We start from the raw sequence: 13,448 nt of genomic DNA on the forward strand, positions 1-13,448 counted from the left end.
CCCCCCCCCCCCCCCCCCCCCCCCCCCCCCCCCCCCCCCCCCCCCCCCCGCCCCCGCCGCCGCCCCCCCCCCCCCCCCCCGCCCCCGGGGTTGGCTCTTGTCTCGCCTGTTTTTCTTTTTAAGTCCTGATGGGAGGCTGCGAGAATTCTGGGTCGCAATAAACCTTACGCATTTGTGCTGAATTTCGCGCTGTGATTGCGTGCAAAGGCCGGTATTACTCTGCTGAACAGCTCCAAAAGGTGATGAGTCCCACCAATCGCCTTCAACTTTCGGGAACCGAAAGTCAATCCCCATTGGCTGAACGACGCATGCCGGAACTGAGAGCAGATGCCCCAACAAAGAGTTGGTATACCAAAAAATATGAAGTATTAAAGACGCTGTCGCCCTCGTTGTGATCCAGTATATCTCTCAGTCCCTCCTGTCTCATACGGGTTAAGGCTCCCAGTTCGTTTCTGCCTTCTTGATAGGTATACACGGCAACCTAGTTCTCCGCGGTCTCCAAAGATAGGCTAAGACGAGCGGAATCCTACCATAATCAAACACAATGGTCAAGATTGCAGTGGCTGGTGGTTCGGGAGGTACGTCTTACCGCGGGTGCAATGCGCAACAAGATCAACACATGCTGAGAATTGCCCACAGAACTTGCCCGAGAGGTCATCGATGTTCTCATCGCTACAAAGAAGCATGAGTTGACCATTCTGACCCGAAATGTGCGGAATAGCCCAACAAGTCGTGTTGTTTCCCCTTCTTGTATATGAGACTAACGGGTTTCGGGGGGCCTTGGAGGACAATTGTGTGCCCGGACTCACTTGGCGCGCCGTGAATTATAGCGACAAGAACGACCTGATTGAAGGCCTGCAAGGGATTCACACCGTATTGTCGTTTGTGAACCAGCCCGTGGTAGATCCGAACAACACCCAGAAGAACCTGATCGACGCTTCCATTGCCGCCGGCGTGAAACGCTTTGCACCAAGCGAGTTCGGAAGGTATATTCGCCCCTGATAATTTGTCGTGCAATGGTAAAATCTAAAAATGCTTCGAAGTGCCGAGAAAGATGACTTGCCTTCCTGGGCAGGAAAGATGGCAATCAAGACTTACCTGGAGCAGGTGAATGAGAACGGAAAGGTAGGAGGAGTTTTCGATTCTACTCCCCCCCTTGAGGTCGCGCAAATTCTGATTCCCACTTCTCAGGTTCTCGAGTACACTCTGTTTCAGCCAGGCCTCTTTATGGACTACCTAGCATCTCCCCACAAGACCGCCAAATATGTGACTCCTCTAGACACTTTTATCGACTTCGAGAACCGGAAAGCCATTGTCGTCGATGGCTATGAGAACGCCATCCTGACCCTGACGGCTGTTCGAGATATTGCTGGAATGGTCGCTCGTGCAGTCGAATACGATGGTGAATGGCCCAAAATTGGCGGAATTCGGGGCAACCGAGTCGCCATCTCACAAATTCTCGAGATTGGTGAGAGAGTCCGAGGTGTGTATCGGCCTCCCTTGATACCCTGCAACGTACAGAACTCACATAGTATTTCAGGCCGTCCGTTTACCATTGATAAGGTCCAACTCCGGGATCTTGAAGCTGGAAATCTCGAGGGTTCATGGGCGCTGGGAAAGCGCCACCCCAGCTTCACTGAAGACCAGGCTGATCAGCTCGCGGCAATGCTGAAGACCGTTCTTATTGGCATGCTCGTAAGTAGTGCAAAAGGCGCATGGGATGTGTCGGATGCATTCAACCGACGTCTTCCTGACTTCGAGTTCACTGAGATAGAGGACTTCCTCTCCAAGGCATGGGAGGGAAAGCCATAGTAAAAATCTTCTCAGAGTCTACTTGGTTGTTTCGGAAGTCTTGGTTGGAATGTCTTGGAACAGATCCTCTACAAATAAACGTTGGAAGAGGACCCGAGGGTTGACAGCACAGTGCCGTGAAAAAGTAGAGTCTCCAGCAGTCTCGTTTCTGTCCATCTGTTCAAGCCTATTCTCCAGCTCAGTCAGCTCGTCCTGTTTGTGGAGCAAGATTCGCGCCCGAAGCACCGAAACATGACAAAGTCTCGGTAGGTGTTGACGAGTGCCGACAACCGGGGAAACCCTTGAGGGAAGGCCCTGACTAGCATCGAAAATAAATCTTAGTAGTACTAGTAAGTTTATCCGGGTTGCAATTAGTGAAAGTTAGCTGCGTCGAAAGGAAAAACCGGTGGGGCATTCTTTAGGGCAGATGCTGCCAGTCTGCAATTGCCGAAGAACCCCTCTCCAATATTCTGCGGGGGGAATCGGACGGTAGTTTTGCTCGAGTTCCTCTCAACACAGCATGTAGCCCCATAACAACCGTCTTAACTGCAGATGACTGCGGCGGTTTTTTAAGGCGTCTCGGAATCTGGCTAATTTACAAGGAGCAAGCAATCACCACGGAACCATTACTAGCAGCTCAAAATGACGTCCTCGCTTCCAAATGCAACACATCGGGGACAGGATCTGGCGGGTAAAGTCGCAGTCGTCACGTATGCCAAAATCAGTCAAATACCCGATGATAGTTACTAGACGAGATCAAGACTAACATGGGCATAGCGGAGCATCAAGGGGAATTGGACGGGCTATCGCCTTCCATCTCGCACGCCGAGGCGCGAATATCCTGGGAACCTGCGCGAGCGACGCCTCCCTGGGCCTCATCACCAGCCTGCAAGAAGAAGTGATTGCTCACTACAAGGAGAACAGCCCGGGGTCTCCTACGCCCCAGATCTTTGGTGTAGTTGCTCCACTGACGGAGCCGAAGATATGCTGCGATAACATCGTCGCCGGACTCAAGGAACATTTTGGTGGCGTGGTCAACATCCTCGTGCAAAATGCAGCAGTGGCAGAGCTCCGTCCGATGGACGAGATTGACCAAGGGCACATTACACGCTCCCTGACCGGCAACTTCGAGACACCAATCCTTCTTGTCCAAGCGCTGATTCCCCTGTTTCGCCCCGACAGTCGCATTGTGAATATCTCCTCGGAAGCCGCTCGGTTGTCCCGTCCGGGGGGACTGGTGTACTCTGCGTGTAAGGCAGCCCTGGAGTCCATGACGAGGGTCTGGGCAGACGGACTGGGCACCAGACCTGGAATGGAGAGGACGACAGTCAATGCGCTAAGCGTTGGCCTGACCATGACTGATCTGATGGCAAACCGTCCTCCCAGTAAGAGGATGGATGACTTTGTCGACAAAGAAACCGACAAAGTCAGTGTCGGAAAGAGGATGGGTACTGTCGACGATATCGCAGAGGTTGCTGGATGGTTATGCTCTGAAGGAAGTCGCTGGGTAACTGGAAGTGTCACTTGTGCTAATGGAGGCGTTACCAAGATACTGTAGGCTAGGGCAGTTCCGATGGGCACTTTGTATTTTTCTTTCAAATGGTCAAGTCAAGAGAAGTTTGAATGATGCTTAAGGCTGTGCAAATATTTGCCTACCATTTTCGTCTTTCCCATCAATTGAAACATCATTGTCAGCCCTTGACAGGACCTTGAATAGAACGACCTTGACACATCGAGTCGCAGTAATTATCGCCTCCTCTGGTTCTAATTACCACAACTACTTAATTCGCTGCGCATGGATCCAATCACCGGTCCTGGAATTGGCGCCGCCCGTCTCCAATTCATCGACTTCGCCATCAAGGTGGCTGGAAAGGGCTACAAACTGCACCAAACTAGGTTAGTGAGCAAAGCGACGGGGCAGTCAGGTAGACAAAACGAGAGCAGTTCTATATTACGTTACTCTGGTTCCCATAACAAAGGGAGAGAGATAATTGCCATCCAAAATGGATTACTTTCTTTGAAAGATTAAGGTACCAAGAAACTTGAGCAGCGAGGACGTTGGGCGAGGTCGCTAAACAAGACTACGTCAACTTGGTCTGGAGCTCCTGCCCATCCAGCCATTTCTCCAAATTTGCAACTGTGTCCTCATACCACCTCTGCATGACCCCATCCTCGACATAGCCCATATGGGGGCTCAACAGAACCTCGCTCCTCCCATCCTTACCCCAGGGGGTTGTCCTCCACTCGCTGTCAGAAGGAAGAGGCTCGACGTTGTACACATCAAGTGCCGCGCCTCTAATCTTGCCCTGCTTAAGCGCATCGAGAAGTGCCTCCTCATCGACCAACGGGCCGCGTGACGTGTTGATCAGAAAGGCCGAAGGCTTCATCAGGGCCAGCTCCCTCGCCGCCAAAATGTTCCTGGTCCGTTCCGAGAGGACATAATGAATGCTAACCACGTCGGAGGCCTGTAGCAGCTCCTCTTTGCTTGCCGCCACTCGGAAGGTCCCTTCGGGGAAACCGAAGGCGCGAGCCTTTTCATCGGCGGCTTCTTGGGTGAGGTTGCTTGACCAGGCGACAATCTTCATCCCGAAGGCCAGAACGCCGACGCGGGCAGTGTCGGCTCCTAACTTGCCAAGCCCCAGCAGTCCCAACGTTTTCCCGGACAGGCCAGTGGCTGCGGAGGTTTGCCACGCTTGTTGCGTCTTGACCCTTGCATCATCACGGGCGATGTTGCGGACGATGCCTAGGATCAAGGACCAAGTATGCTCCAAGGTTGAGTCTAGCGAGGTAGGCGGTTTGGCTCCTTGGTCGATGCCGATGCCCTTGGCGCCAGCAACGATGATGCCGCGATCGGTGCAGGCAGATATGTCAATGGCTGCGTTCTTCATGCCGGTGGTAAGGATGAGCTTCAGGTTGGGGAGCGACCGTATTACGTTTCCGGGAAGAGCGGTGCGCTCTCGCATTGTGGAAATCACATGGTACGGCTGGAGGCGCTGGATGAGGCTCTCTTCCGAGTCCGGTGCGAGCGTGTCGGGGAAGTTAGCCACGTCTATCCGAGATGTAAGGCGGGAAAATTTCTCGGGGGCGATGCCTTGGTAGTCGTCGAGGATGGCGACGCGAATCTTCGAGCCACTCATGGTTTCGGACCTTGCAGTTTGAGCGGTGAACGGCTTGGTGTAATTAATTTTAGGATGCAGGATAGGTTGTAAGTCGATTGCGATGAACACTAAATATCAAATGCTTCACCTTTCCAGTGCAAGGAGTACCAACGCTAAATATATCTTACCTAGAAATAAATATTCCAACATCTCGCACTTGCCAGTCACTTTTGCCGGCCGCCCGCAAGGTGCGTTTCTCCGAACTGGAGACGCCATCACGCCCAGAGCCGGCCCATCCCCCATAATTATCTCCAAATTGGGGTAGATGGGGATGTCTCTGATGATCCATGCCGAAACCCAGTTGATATCCCACGCACTACTTTAACCCAAAAAATGCCCAAGACCAATCAAGACCTAGTCAACCCCCCTTTGCAAGGTACAGAGGTCTGTGTAACAGCAAAAAGAATGGCTCGGACTCCCGACATCACCCTATACACCTGGCTGACCGCCAATGGCATCAAGATCTCGATAGCCCTCGAGGAGCTTTCCCTCCCGTACAGGGCGGTCGAAGTTGACATCTCTACCAACGAGCAAAAAGAACCATGGTTCCTCAAGATCAATCCGAACGGTCGCATTCCTGCTATCACCGACGGCGGACAGCGCGTTTTCGAGAGCGGTTCCATCCTCCTCTACCTGGTGGACAAGTACGATCCGGAGAGAAGCATCAGCTACGAACCGGGAACGCCCGAGTACTATGAGCAGCTGGGCTGGCTCATGTTTCAGATGGGTGGTGTTGGACCCATGCAGGGTTAGCGAACCCGCCTTCCCGACCCTATATTCCTACTATTTTCTACCATACCTGGCAGTTTCTAACCCAGCGACAGGACAAGCCAATCATTTCCGCATGATGGCTAGCACCTACTCGGAGTACGGGATCAACCGGTACATGAACGAGACGAAGCGCTTGTATTCGGTTCTGAACTCGAGACTTGAATCCACCCCTTTCCTGGCTGGGTCGAAATACACCATCGCAGACATAGCCAACTACGCCTGGATCCGATACGGTCCGATTGCCCTCGAGATCGACCTGGACGAATTTCCGGCCCTGAAGCGGTGGCACGACGGGATATACAACCGAAGGGCGGTCCATCGAGGGTTGGCGGTTCCAAGGCAGGTGTCAGAGGAGCAGACTGCGCAGAGATATCGTAGTATGCGTCAAAAGATGGATGCCAGGAAGTTGGAATCCTAGTTGGCTAGGTAGTTAGAAGTCGTATCAACTGTTCAACCCTCGTACATACCTCCGATGCACAGTAATCCTGTACAGTACATTTGTCCCGTACTAGAGAAGGAGGTGCTCAAAGTCTAGACCGTATAGTTAATTACATGCCCTGCATGTGCCATTGTCCCCCACTAGATAATCCTTTCAAGCTGAAGCGGACGAAGCTGGGGGAAATCTGGGGCGCTGGGCTTTCAAGTTGATTACCCCAGAGTCTTGTGAATGTGGGGTAAAAAATCCGGGGAACCATCGACCAGGAGGGGGGGCAGCGACTCGAAGTAATCTTAACGTCTTCTCCAACAATTGTTGGGTGGTGCTTGAGCTCCTTAAAGCTTGGCGAGGCATTCATTGTTCATATAAGGGGCGGAAGATGTCCTGTTGACTCCCTTTCCTGCCTACCCCTTTGCTACTGTAAGAATTAGAGAACTCAAAAGGTGCCGCATACATACGATTACCTTCCGGGCAGATCTTTTTCAACATCCTTCTCTCTTGCTGCAGTTATGGAAGGCGACAAATCAGATGGAGTCAGCGGGGTGTTTCATTCCGATGGCCAATCTCCTCCGCTGCGCCAATACGAAACCAACGCCAGCATCATGATTCCCAAGGATGTGTTCGAGAAGATGTACCTCACCCCCAAACTGCCTGTCAAGGGACATCTCCGTGACACATTTGGGAATCCCACTCCATTGTGAGATCCACTCCCCCACAACGTTTCGCATCTTACAGAGCTGATGAAAAGCGAGCCAGCGCTCTATTGGGGTTCCTTTTGACAACTACCCCTTTCGGTTGTGAAGCGATGGGATGGAGGGGTGCCGAAGCTGGTAACGCGTTGATGTAAGACATGAACCGAATCTACGCAATACCATAATTACCAGCCCATGGTACTGACCTGACTGCTTATTAGTGGTGTGTACTACTTTTTCGGTGGAACGCTGCAGATCATCGGCAGCGTATTGGAGCTCTTTCTGGGCAACACCTTTCCCTGCGTCGTGTTCGCTACCTTTGGTGAGCCCAGCCCCTCTTCATCCAAGTTGGCAAAGCCCAAGCTGACAGGTCATTTCTTTCCTCCCTTCTCTTCTCCACAGGCGCATTCTGGCTTGCACTGGGCGTGACCGAACAGTTCGTCGTTCCCACCCTTACGACGGCGGCTGCTGCTTCACAGTTCCACTCTGGCTTTGCCTTCTTTCTGTGTTTCCTAGGTTTGTTATGCCTCATGTACTTGATTTGTTCGCTGCGAACCAACCTTGTGTTTGTTTTCATCTTCGTCTTCCTCGCCATAGGTGTTTTCTTACTTGCGTCTTCTCACTGGTACGTGGCTGAGGCGAGAACAGCCACCGGTCGGAAGCTGGAGCAGGTCTGTTATCCGCTTCGCACCTCCCGTGATGATCTCATTTTCATCAGCAGACTAACATCAGATCCACAGGCTGGTGGTGCGTGTGTGTTTATCTTCTCGCTGGCAGGGTGGTATTTGCTTGCTTCCATGCTGCTTCAGTCTGTGGACTTTCCACTTTCCCTCCCGGTTGGGGACTTGAGCACAAGGTTTAAGGGTCTGTCGGCACGGAGAACATTCCGCGAAGAAGTAATGGCTTGACAAAGCCTGCATATGGGATATAAACTGCAATACGAAGATGGGCACTGAGAGAAGATGGATAAGCTCAAGATCGAATGGCTAGCACGGAATTTGTGGTGGTGCAATTACGGCTGGTACTGAAGTGGGGTATGGCACGTATTTGATGGTGTGAAATGGGAGGGAATAGTTGGAGTAATCACTACTTACTTCCTTTTGCTTTTTGATATGGAATACGCTACAGATCACTGTGACATGAGGTCGACTGCGCATTCAGTTATTCCGTATCCCGACTGTAGAGACGGGGTCTATTTTTTGTTACGTTTTGTCTCTTTCTCTTTTCTTTTCGTTTGGTCGCTTACTGATGGAAACTACGGTATCAGCTTCTGTGCAAGTAGTGTATGTAATCACTCAATTGACCCGACTAGGAGGGAGAGTCGGGGGAAATCCAACATGTGATTGATTCTTGATCTGGAAGTTCCGGATAACTAACTGCTGCGCTACCTTTTAATTGCCTCTGGAAATCAACATCAAAAGTAACCCGATCAGGTTTGCGTTTGCCTGCATCTGTAGAGAGCTTGGTGGATAATCTTGCAACAAACTCGAAGATGGCTGAGGCAGTCTAGCCTTTATTTCTATCGAAGCTATGTAACATGGCAGGGAATCAACATCACTGGGTCATATCCACGACCAGCTTTCCACTTGCTCCGTCATGATAATCATCTACTAACTGGTTAAGTTGCTCGAGCGAGTATGTCCTGGTTCTCGCCCGTACCCCCTCTTGAGCGGCAAAGTTCAGCATGGCGCGCAGCTGGTGGTTCCTGCCTACTAGTACGCCTGTCATCTGAATGTGCCGAAAGACCAAATCGCGGGGCTGGATCAGGAATCCCTCCTTGGGGAAGCTGACCAGAACACAAATTCCGTGATCCTTGATTAACTTCATGCCGTACTCCAACGCCTGTTGAGCCTCGGGCAGGACGAGAAGCGCGTCCACCCCTTTCTCGCCCTCCAGTCCCGGCTCAGGCTGGCCAGACACGGCTCTTCGGACGTCCTCGGCTTTCTGGGTTCTGGCGTCGACAATGGTGACCTTGGAAGATAGCGAACCAAGGCCTTGGACCACCTCGTGGAGAAGCTTCAGCGCCGCGTCACCAGCATCTATCGCGACGACATTGCAGCCGAGCCTGGCGGCGAACTGCACCCCGAGGTGGCCGAGGCCACCCCCCGCGCCCGATATGGCCACAGTGAGGCCATCGCCACCGCCCTTGCGCAGGCCAACCCGGCCGGTGCCGAGGGCATTCCAGATGGTCAGGCCTGCACACATCAGAGGAGCCGTATCAACGGCCGTCATGCCGGCGGGGATGGGCGCGACCTGTCGCGAGTCGACGATGCAGAACTCCTGGAAGCCACCGTCGCGGGAGAGGCCGAGATTCCCGGCCTTGACGCAGTACACGCCATACGACTCCGGGTCGCCATCGTTGTTGCGGCACTCGTAGCACGTCCCACACGAGTGGAATGCGCGGCCAGGGACTCCGACAGCTCTGCCCACTGCAAGGCCTAGATCCTTCGAGACGTTGGGTCCCATGCTGACGATAATGCCGGCGAATTCATGAGACCCGACGCGAGGAAGATCCTGCCACATGGCCCCCGAGGCGAAAACGGCGTCGGTGTGGCAGTAGGAGGCCGCTTGGACCTGGACCAAGATGTCATGGCCGGTCGGTGCGGCGGGTTTGGGTACATCCTTAAGAACGTATGGGGTGTTGAAAGCTTCGAGGACCTGGGCGCGCATGTTGGGCAGCTGGTGTTGGAGATCTGCTCCGACGGCGTGGGCTGGAAGTTGAACACTATCGGGCTCGACGTGGAGTCAGGTGACACTTGTTGGGTTTTTGTAAGAGAAGTAGAGATTTGTTACTTATATAGCAAGTAATTATCAGACAGAACCTAGCAGTTGGTTGCGTCTGTTTATATCTGGCCAGAGTGGTCACCCGAATACATACCCGACTCCGGAGCTGGATTGGGGTTGGTGGAGAATTTGGAGACGACTGACTAAATGCTGAAGTACGCAGTAATTAGACTAACATCTTCCCCACTCAGCTAGACAGAACAGATTTGGCGGGTATTAGTGACTGCAGAAACACTGGAGATGTGAAGGGCCAATTTGGGGATCGTCAGACGGCGGGAATCCAGGCGGAGATGAAGATTTGGAGACATATTATGGGTTGAAGCTGTTTAAATGGGAACCTCCTCTTCGTGGATTTCGTGGATTTCGACTGTACTTGTAATCCGTACCAGTAATTATTAATTATTAATTATCTATGAGTGTCCCAGAGCTGCCGAGCGATCGAACATTTCCCAACCAATTCCTGCACAATGCGACAAGAATACGAATGGAGTCAAATCGAGAAGCACTCCAGGCCCGATGACCTCTATCTTGTCATCAACGGCAAGGTGTACGATGTCACAACGTTCCAACATGCACATCCGTAAGCTGGTCCAGCCCACTTTCCCTCCCTGATATGTCACTAGTGATGGGTTCATGCTGAGACAGGCAAGAGGGGGAGAGGACTTTCTTCTCGACCAGGGCGGCAAAGACGTCACCGAGCTATTCAACGATGCTGGCCATAGCGACGAAGCAAGGGCAATCCTAACGACGCTGCAGATTGGAGTTGTCAAGGCCGAGGTTCGTGGCCCATCCACCCCCGCCGACCCCTGACATGAGGTGCCACTAACATGACGCTATTTCGTGGAGCGAGGAGGAGCAAACCTTGCTGCGCCGCCAAGTGGAAAACACGCCAAAAGCCAGAAGGCCGTGCACAACATTGGTTTTTGGCCAATCATTGTGCTAGTCGGGGTTATGGCTGCGCTATTCTTGTTCCCCAATTCGGGGTTGATTTTCCCAAGATGGCAAATGCCCAAGAATTACACACTGAAGGGAGCTGCAGTGTAACAGGGTAAATGTATTGATAATTAGTATTACACGAAATGGACTCACGAATAAATATGTTACCTATCGAAAATACCTTTACGATACAAGGGTCAATGCTACTTTAAAAACATGTATGGGATTAATGAAGCAAGATGCCTTCTGATCGTGGACACTAGCGATAGATAGTGCTGTTCTTCACCCCGTCAAACGGTAATTAGTGACGGTAAATGCAGAGCGAGATAAAACACATGCTTCCCCGCATTCTCCTCCCGGATTCAGATCTCCCCAAAACCCCACCAAACTGGATGTCAGCATGGGGAAAGCCACCAAGGCGCATCGCTGCGACCTCTGCTCTCGGAACTTTGCACGGCTGGAGCATCTTCAACGTCACGAACGATCACATACCAAAGAAAAGCCATTTCAATGTTCTGCATGTGACAAGGCCTTCACCAGGAAGTATGTCCAACTCCTCATCTCGCATCTCATATCTCAGTCACCCAGCCCAAGACACCCAAGCGTCCTCTGGCTAATGGCTCCGGAACAGGGATCTGCTTACCCGGCACGAGCGCTTAACACACCACCATCCTCAGGAAAACCATGTGCAACAAACCTGGCCAACGTCCGGGTCAGTGTCGCCCCAATCAGCGACGTTTTCGGGGGCGGCGGAACAGTTCTCGGAGACTACGTTGACGCCAACCGGTGAGCAGCCGCCGACGTCTGGGGCGTCTGGGGCGTCTGGGGTGTCTGGGGTGTCTGAGGTGTTAATGCCCGACGCTGGCCCGGACGTCCCTGACGGCTTTGCCCTGCAAAGTGTCGACTTCGCCCTGGAGAGCTTCCAGGACGACTTCACTTCGTTTATGGACAGTGTCCCGCTCCCGAATCACATATTCTCGCCCACGCATCAACCGCTGCCGGCCTTCTTCCCCGATCTCGGCTTGCCCTGGGCCGTTAGCTACCCGGAAGCGGACCCGGGGTGGCCCAGTGAGCTTCGGATGCAAGCACCTAATACTGCGGAGGAGTCAGCTTCCGCGCTCTCTACATACGGCTCACGCCTTCCGTCTCTGCAGCCGGAAAATACACCCCCGGACCCGCAGAATTCTTCTCGGGGTGCAGGCCGTGGGACCCAAGACCACCTTGTCGTCTCGGCCCAAGACCGGGACCGCCTCATCCACGAACTCTCGTGTTTCTCCAGCTGCGTCCCGGATGGCTTTGTCTTACCGTCCAAGCACGCGCTGTCGCGCTTCGTCGCTGCATACTTCAATGCCTTTCACGAGCATTACCCTTTTCTGCATGTGCCTACGCTGCGGATGGGCTCGATCAGTGTCGAGTTGTTCATAGCCGTGGCTGCTGTCGGCGCACGCTACTCCCGCGAGCCAGAGGTGGGAGTCGAATTATTCCATCTAGCCAAGGCTATCGTCCTGGAACGTATACGCCGTCGGCGAGCTGCAAGCTCCACCGACACCAACGCCGAAATCGCAGTAGTGGGAGAAGACGGGGTAGGGAACTGGTCCAAAGGTCGGTGCGCTACCGTCGAGATTCTGCAGACGCTACTGCTTCTGATAGCCATCGCGACGTGGTTCAAGCGACAGCCTGGCGTGTACGAAGCCCTCTCCATCCGCAGCGTCCTCGACTCGCTGGTGCGTGAGGATGACCTTGAGCGCGGGCGTGAACCCCGACCGGATAGCTGGCGGGACTGGATCAAGTACGAGTCGCTCAAGCGCATCAAATTGGTTGTCTTCTGCTTTTTTAACATCCATTCCATCGTCTTTGACATCCTGGCGATGATGCTCTCGAGCGAGCTCCATCTCGACCTTCCCAGTTCTGAAAACGAATGGAAAGCCGCCAACGAGATGCTCTGGAGAGAATCGTGCGACGTGTCCAGCCCGCCGCAGGATTTTCAGGCTGCCTCGGAGCAGCTCTTCGCCCCCGCAGACACGCCGTCTCGCCCCAATGCCTCTTCCGGATTCTCTTCTCTAGGCGGATACACCTTGATCCATGCCGTCATCCAGCGCATCTGGCTAGTGCGAAATGCCGGGCTCACGTGCCAGCGGGGCCAGCAGCTCTCGCCAGAGATGATGAAATCGTTTGAGCAGGCGCTCAAGGCCTGGTCGTCGAGCTGGGAGTGCAACCGCGAGTCCTCAATGGACCCGCTTAGCCCCCACGGACCGCTATCGTTCACCTCCACCGCCCTTCTGCGGATGGCATATATCCGGATCAACATGGATTTGGGGCCGATCCGCTCGCTGGGAACCTGGGATCCGGGCTTGATTGCTAAATCGCTGGACGGGAGCCCCCCTGCCCAGCGAAGCTACAGGCTTACGCGCGCCGCGCTCCACTGCGCCCACGCGCTCAGCATCCCCGTGAAGCTTGGGATCAACTTTGTAGCCCAGACGCAGGTGGTGTACTGGTCCAACCAGCACGCCCTCTGCTCGTTGGAATGTGCGGTGCTACTGGCCAAGTGGCTGGAAGCAGTCACTGTGCCAAGTCCGAGTCCTCCCTTGAACGCGACCGAAGAGCGGGTGCTTAACTTTGTGGCACAGCTGGTTGCGGAAACCAACTTCAGACGTGGACCCGACAAGATAATGCGGGAGAAAGCACTCCTATCCTCGGAAGTGGTCCGACTTTGGGCCACGCTGTACAAGTCGGAGAGTGTGTGGGAGATGGTGGATCTGATAGGTCTATCATTGAATGCTTTTGCAGACCTGCTAGAAGATCGCCATAGGAATCCACAACGGTCCTGAAAGACTATGGCCAGTTTCGATATTTGTTTTTACATAAATACCCATCCATGCC

General features: G+C 53.4%; 7 protein-coding genes across 7 annotated transcripts; 5 read left to right on the top strand and 2 right to left on the bottom strand.

Moving 5' to 3' along the window:
* Positions 1-544: 544 nt before the first annotated feature.
* QBC33DRAFT_462551 (NmrA-like family protein) lies at positions 545-1,812 on the top strand (the record flags this gene model as incomplete). The annotated part of the gene is made up of 6 exons (XM_060425075.1): positions 545-578; positions 640-710; positions 787-986; positions 1,044-1,125; positions 1,192-1,487; positions 1,533-1,812. 6 exons carry the CDS (start codon positions 545-547, stop codon positions 1,810-1,812), a joined length of 963 nt encoding a protein of 320 aa, XP_060278063.1.
* Positions 1,813-2,272: 460 nt separating this feature from the next.
* Positions 2,273-3,396, top strand: QBC33DRAFT_614668 (3-oxoacyl-reductase). The gene is made up of 2 exons (XM_060432600.1): positions 2,273-2,501; positions 2,569-3,396. Exons 1-2 carry the CDS (start codon positions 2,434-2,436, stop codon positions 3,347-3,349), a joined length of 849 nt encoding a protein of 282 aa, XP_060278064.1. The 5' UTR covers positions 2,273-2,433; the 3' UTR covers positions 3,350-3,396.
* A 429-nt stretch (positions 3,397-3,825) lies between these two features.
* Positions 3,826-4,928, bottom strand: QBC33DRAFT_603751 (D-isomer specific 2-hydroxyacid dehydrogenase; the record flags this gene model as incomplete). Its single annotated transcript, XM_060432208.1, has 1 exon — positions 3,826-4,928. One exon carries the CDS (start codon positions 4,926-4,928, stop codon positions 3,873-3,875), a length of 1,056 nt encoding a protein of 351 aa, XP_060278065.1. The 3' UTR covers positions 3,826-3,872.
* A 426-nt stretch (positions 4,929-5,354) lies between these two features.
* On the top strand, positions 5,355-6,138 carry QBC33DRAFT_603754 (glutathione S-transferase; the record flags this gene model as incomplete). The annotated part of the gene is made up of 2 exons (XM_060432209.1): positions 5,355-5,697; positions 5,774-6,138. The coding sequence occupies 2 exons, from the start codon at positions 5,355-5,357 to the stop codon at positions 6,136-6,138; spliced, it is 708 nt and encodes a 235-aa protein (XP_060278066.1).
* A 527-nt stretch (positions 6,139-6,665) lies between these two features.
* On the top strand, positions 6,666-7,756 carry QBC33DRAFT_520087 (uncharacterized protein; the record flags this gene model as incomplete). The annotated part of the gene is made up of 5 exons (XM_060426338.1): positions 6,666-6,853; positions 7,070-7,170; positions 7,251-7,364; positions 7,446-7,519; positions 7,658-7,756. The coding sequence occupies 5 exons, from the start codon at positions 6,666-6,668 to the stop codon at positions 7,754-7,756; spliced, it is 576 nt and encodes a 191-aa protein (XP_060278067.1).
* A 646-nt stretch (positions 7,757-8,402) lies between these two features.
* Positions 8,403-9,738, bottom strand: QBC33DRAFT_603757 (chaperonin 10-like protein; the record flags this gene model as incomplete). The annotated part of the gene is made up of 1 exon (XM_060432210.1): positions 8,403-9,738. Exon 1 carries the CDS (start codon positions 9,516-9,518, stop codon positions 8,403-8,405), a length of 1,116 nt encoding a protein of 371 aa, XP_060278068.1. The 5' UTR covers positions 9,519-9,738.
* A 361-nt stretch (positions 9,739-10,099) lies between these two features.
* Positions 10,100-13,405, top strand: QBC33DRAFT_574672 (uncharacterized protein; the record flags this gene model as incomplete). Its single annotated transcript, XM_060430771.1, has 3 exons — positions 10,100-10,212; positions 10,256-10,409; positions 11,246-13,405. 3 exons carry the CDS (start codon positions 10,100-10,102, stop codon positions 13,394-13,396), a joined length of 2,418 nt encoding a protein of 805 aa, XP_060278069.1. The 3' UTR covers positions 13,397-13,405.
* Positions 13,406-13,448: the final 43 nt, after the last annotated feature.

This window comes from Phialemonium atrogriseum (assembly GCF_030411735.1).
Source record: "Phialemonium atrogriseum strain 8032-3 unplaced genomic scaffold QBC33scaffold_53, whole genome shotgun sequence".
NCBI classification, from domain to species: Eukaryota; Fungi; Ascomycota; class Sordariomycetes; order Cephalothecales; family Cephalothecaceae; genus Phialemonium; species Phialemonium atrogriseum.

Excerpts from the sequence above, each read along its gene's own strand:
- QBC33DRAFT_614668 (XM_060432600.1), top strand. The coding sequence starts at position 2,434 with ATGACGTCCTCGCTTCCAAATGCAACACATCGGGGACAGGATCTGGCG. Across the intron at positions 2,502-2,568 it reads GGTAAAGTCGCAGTCGTCAC|CGGAGCATCAAGGGGAATTG; the intron begins GTATGCCAAAAT and ends ACATGGGCATAG.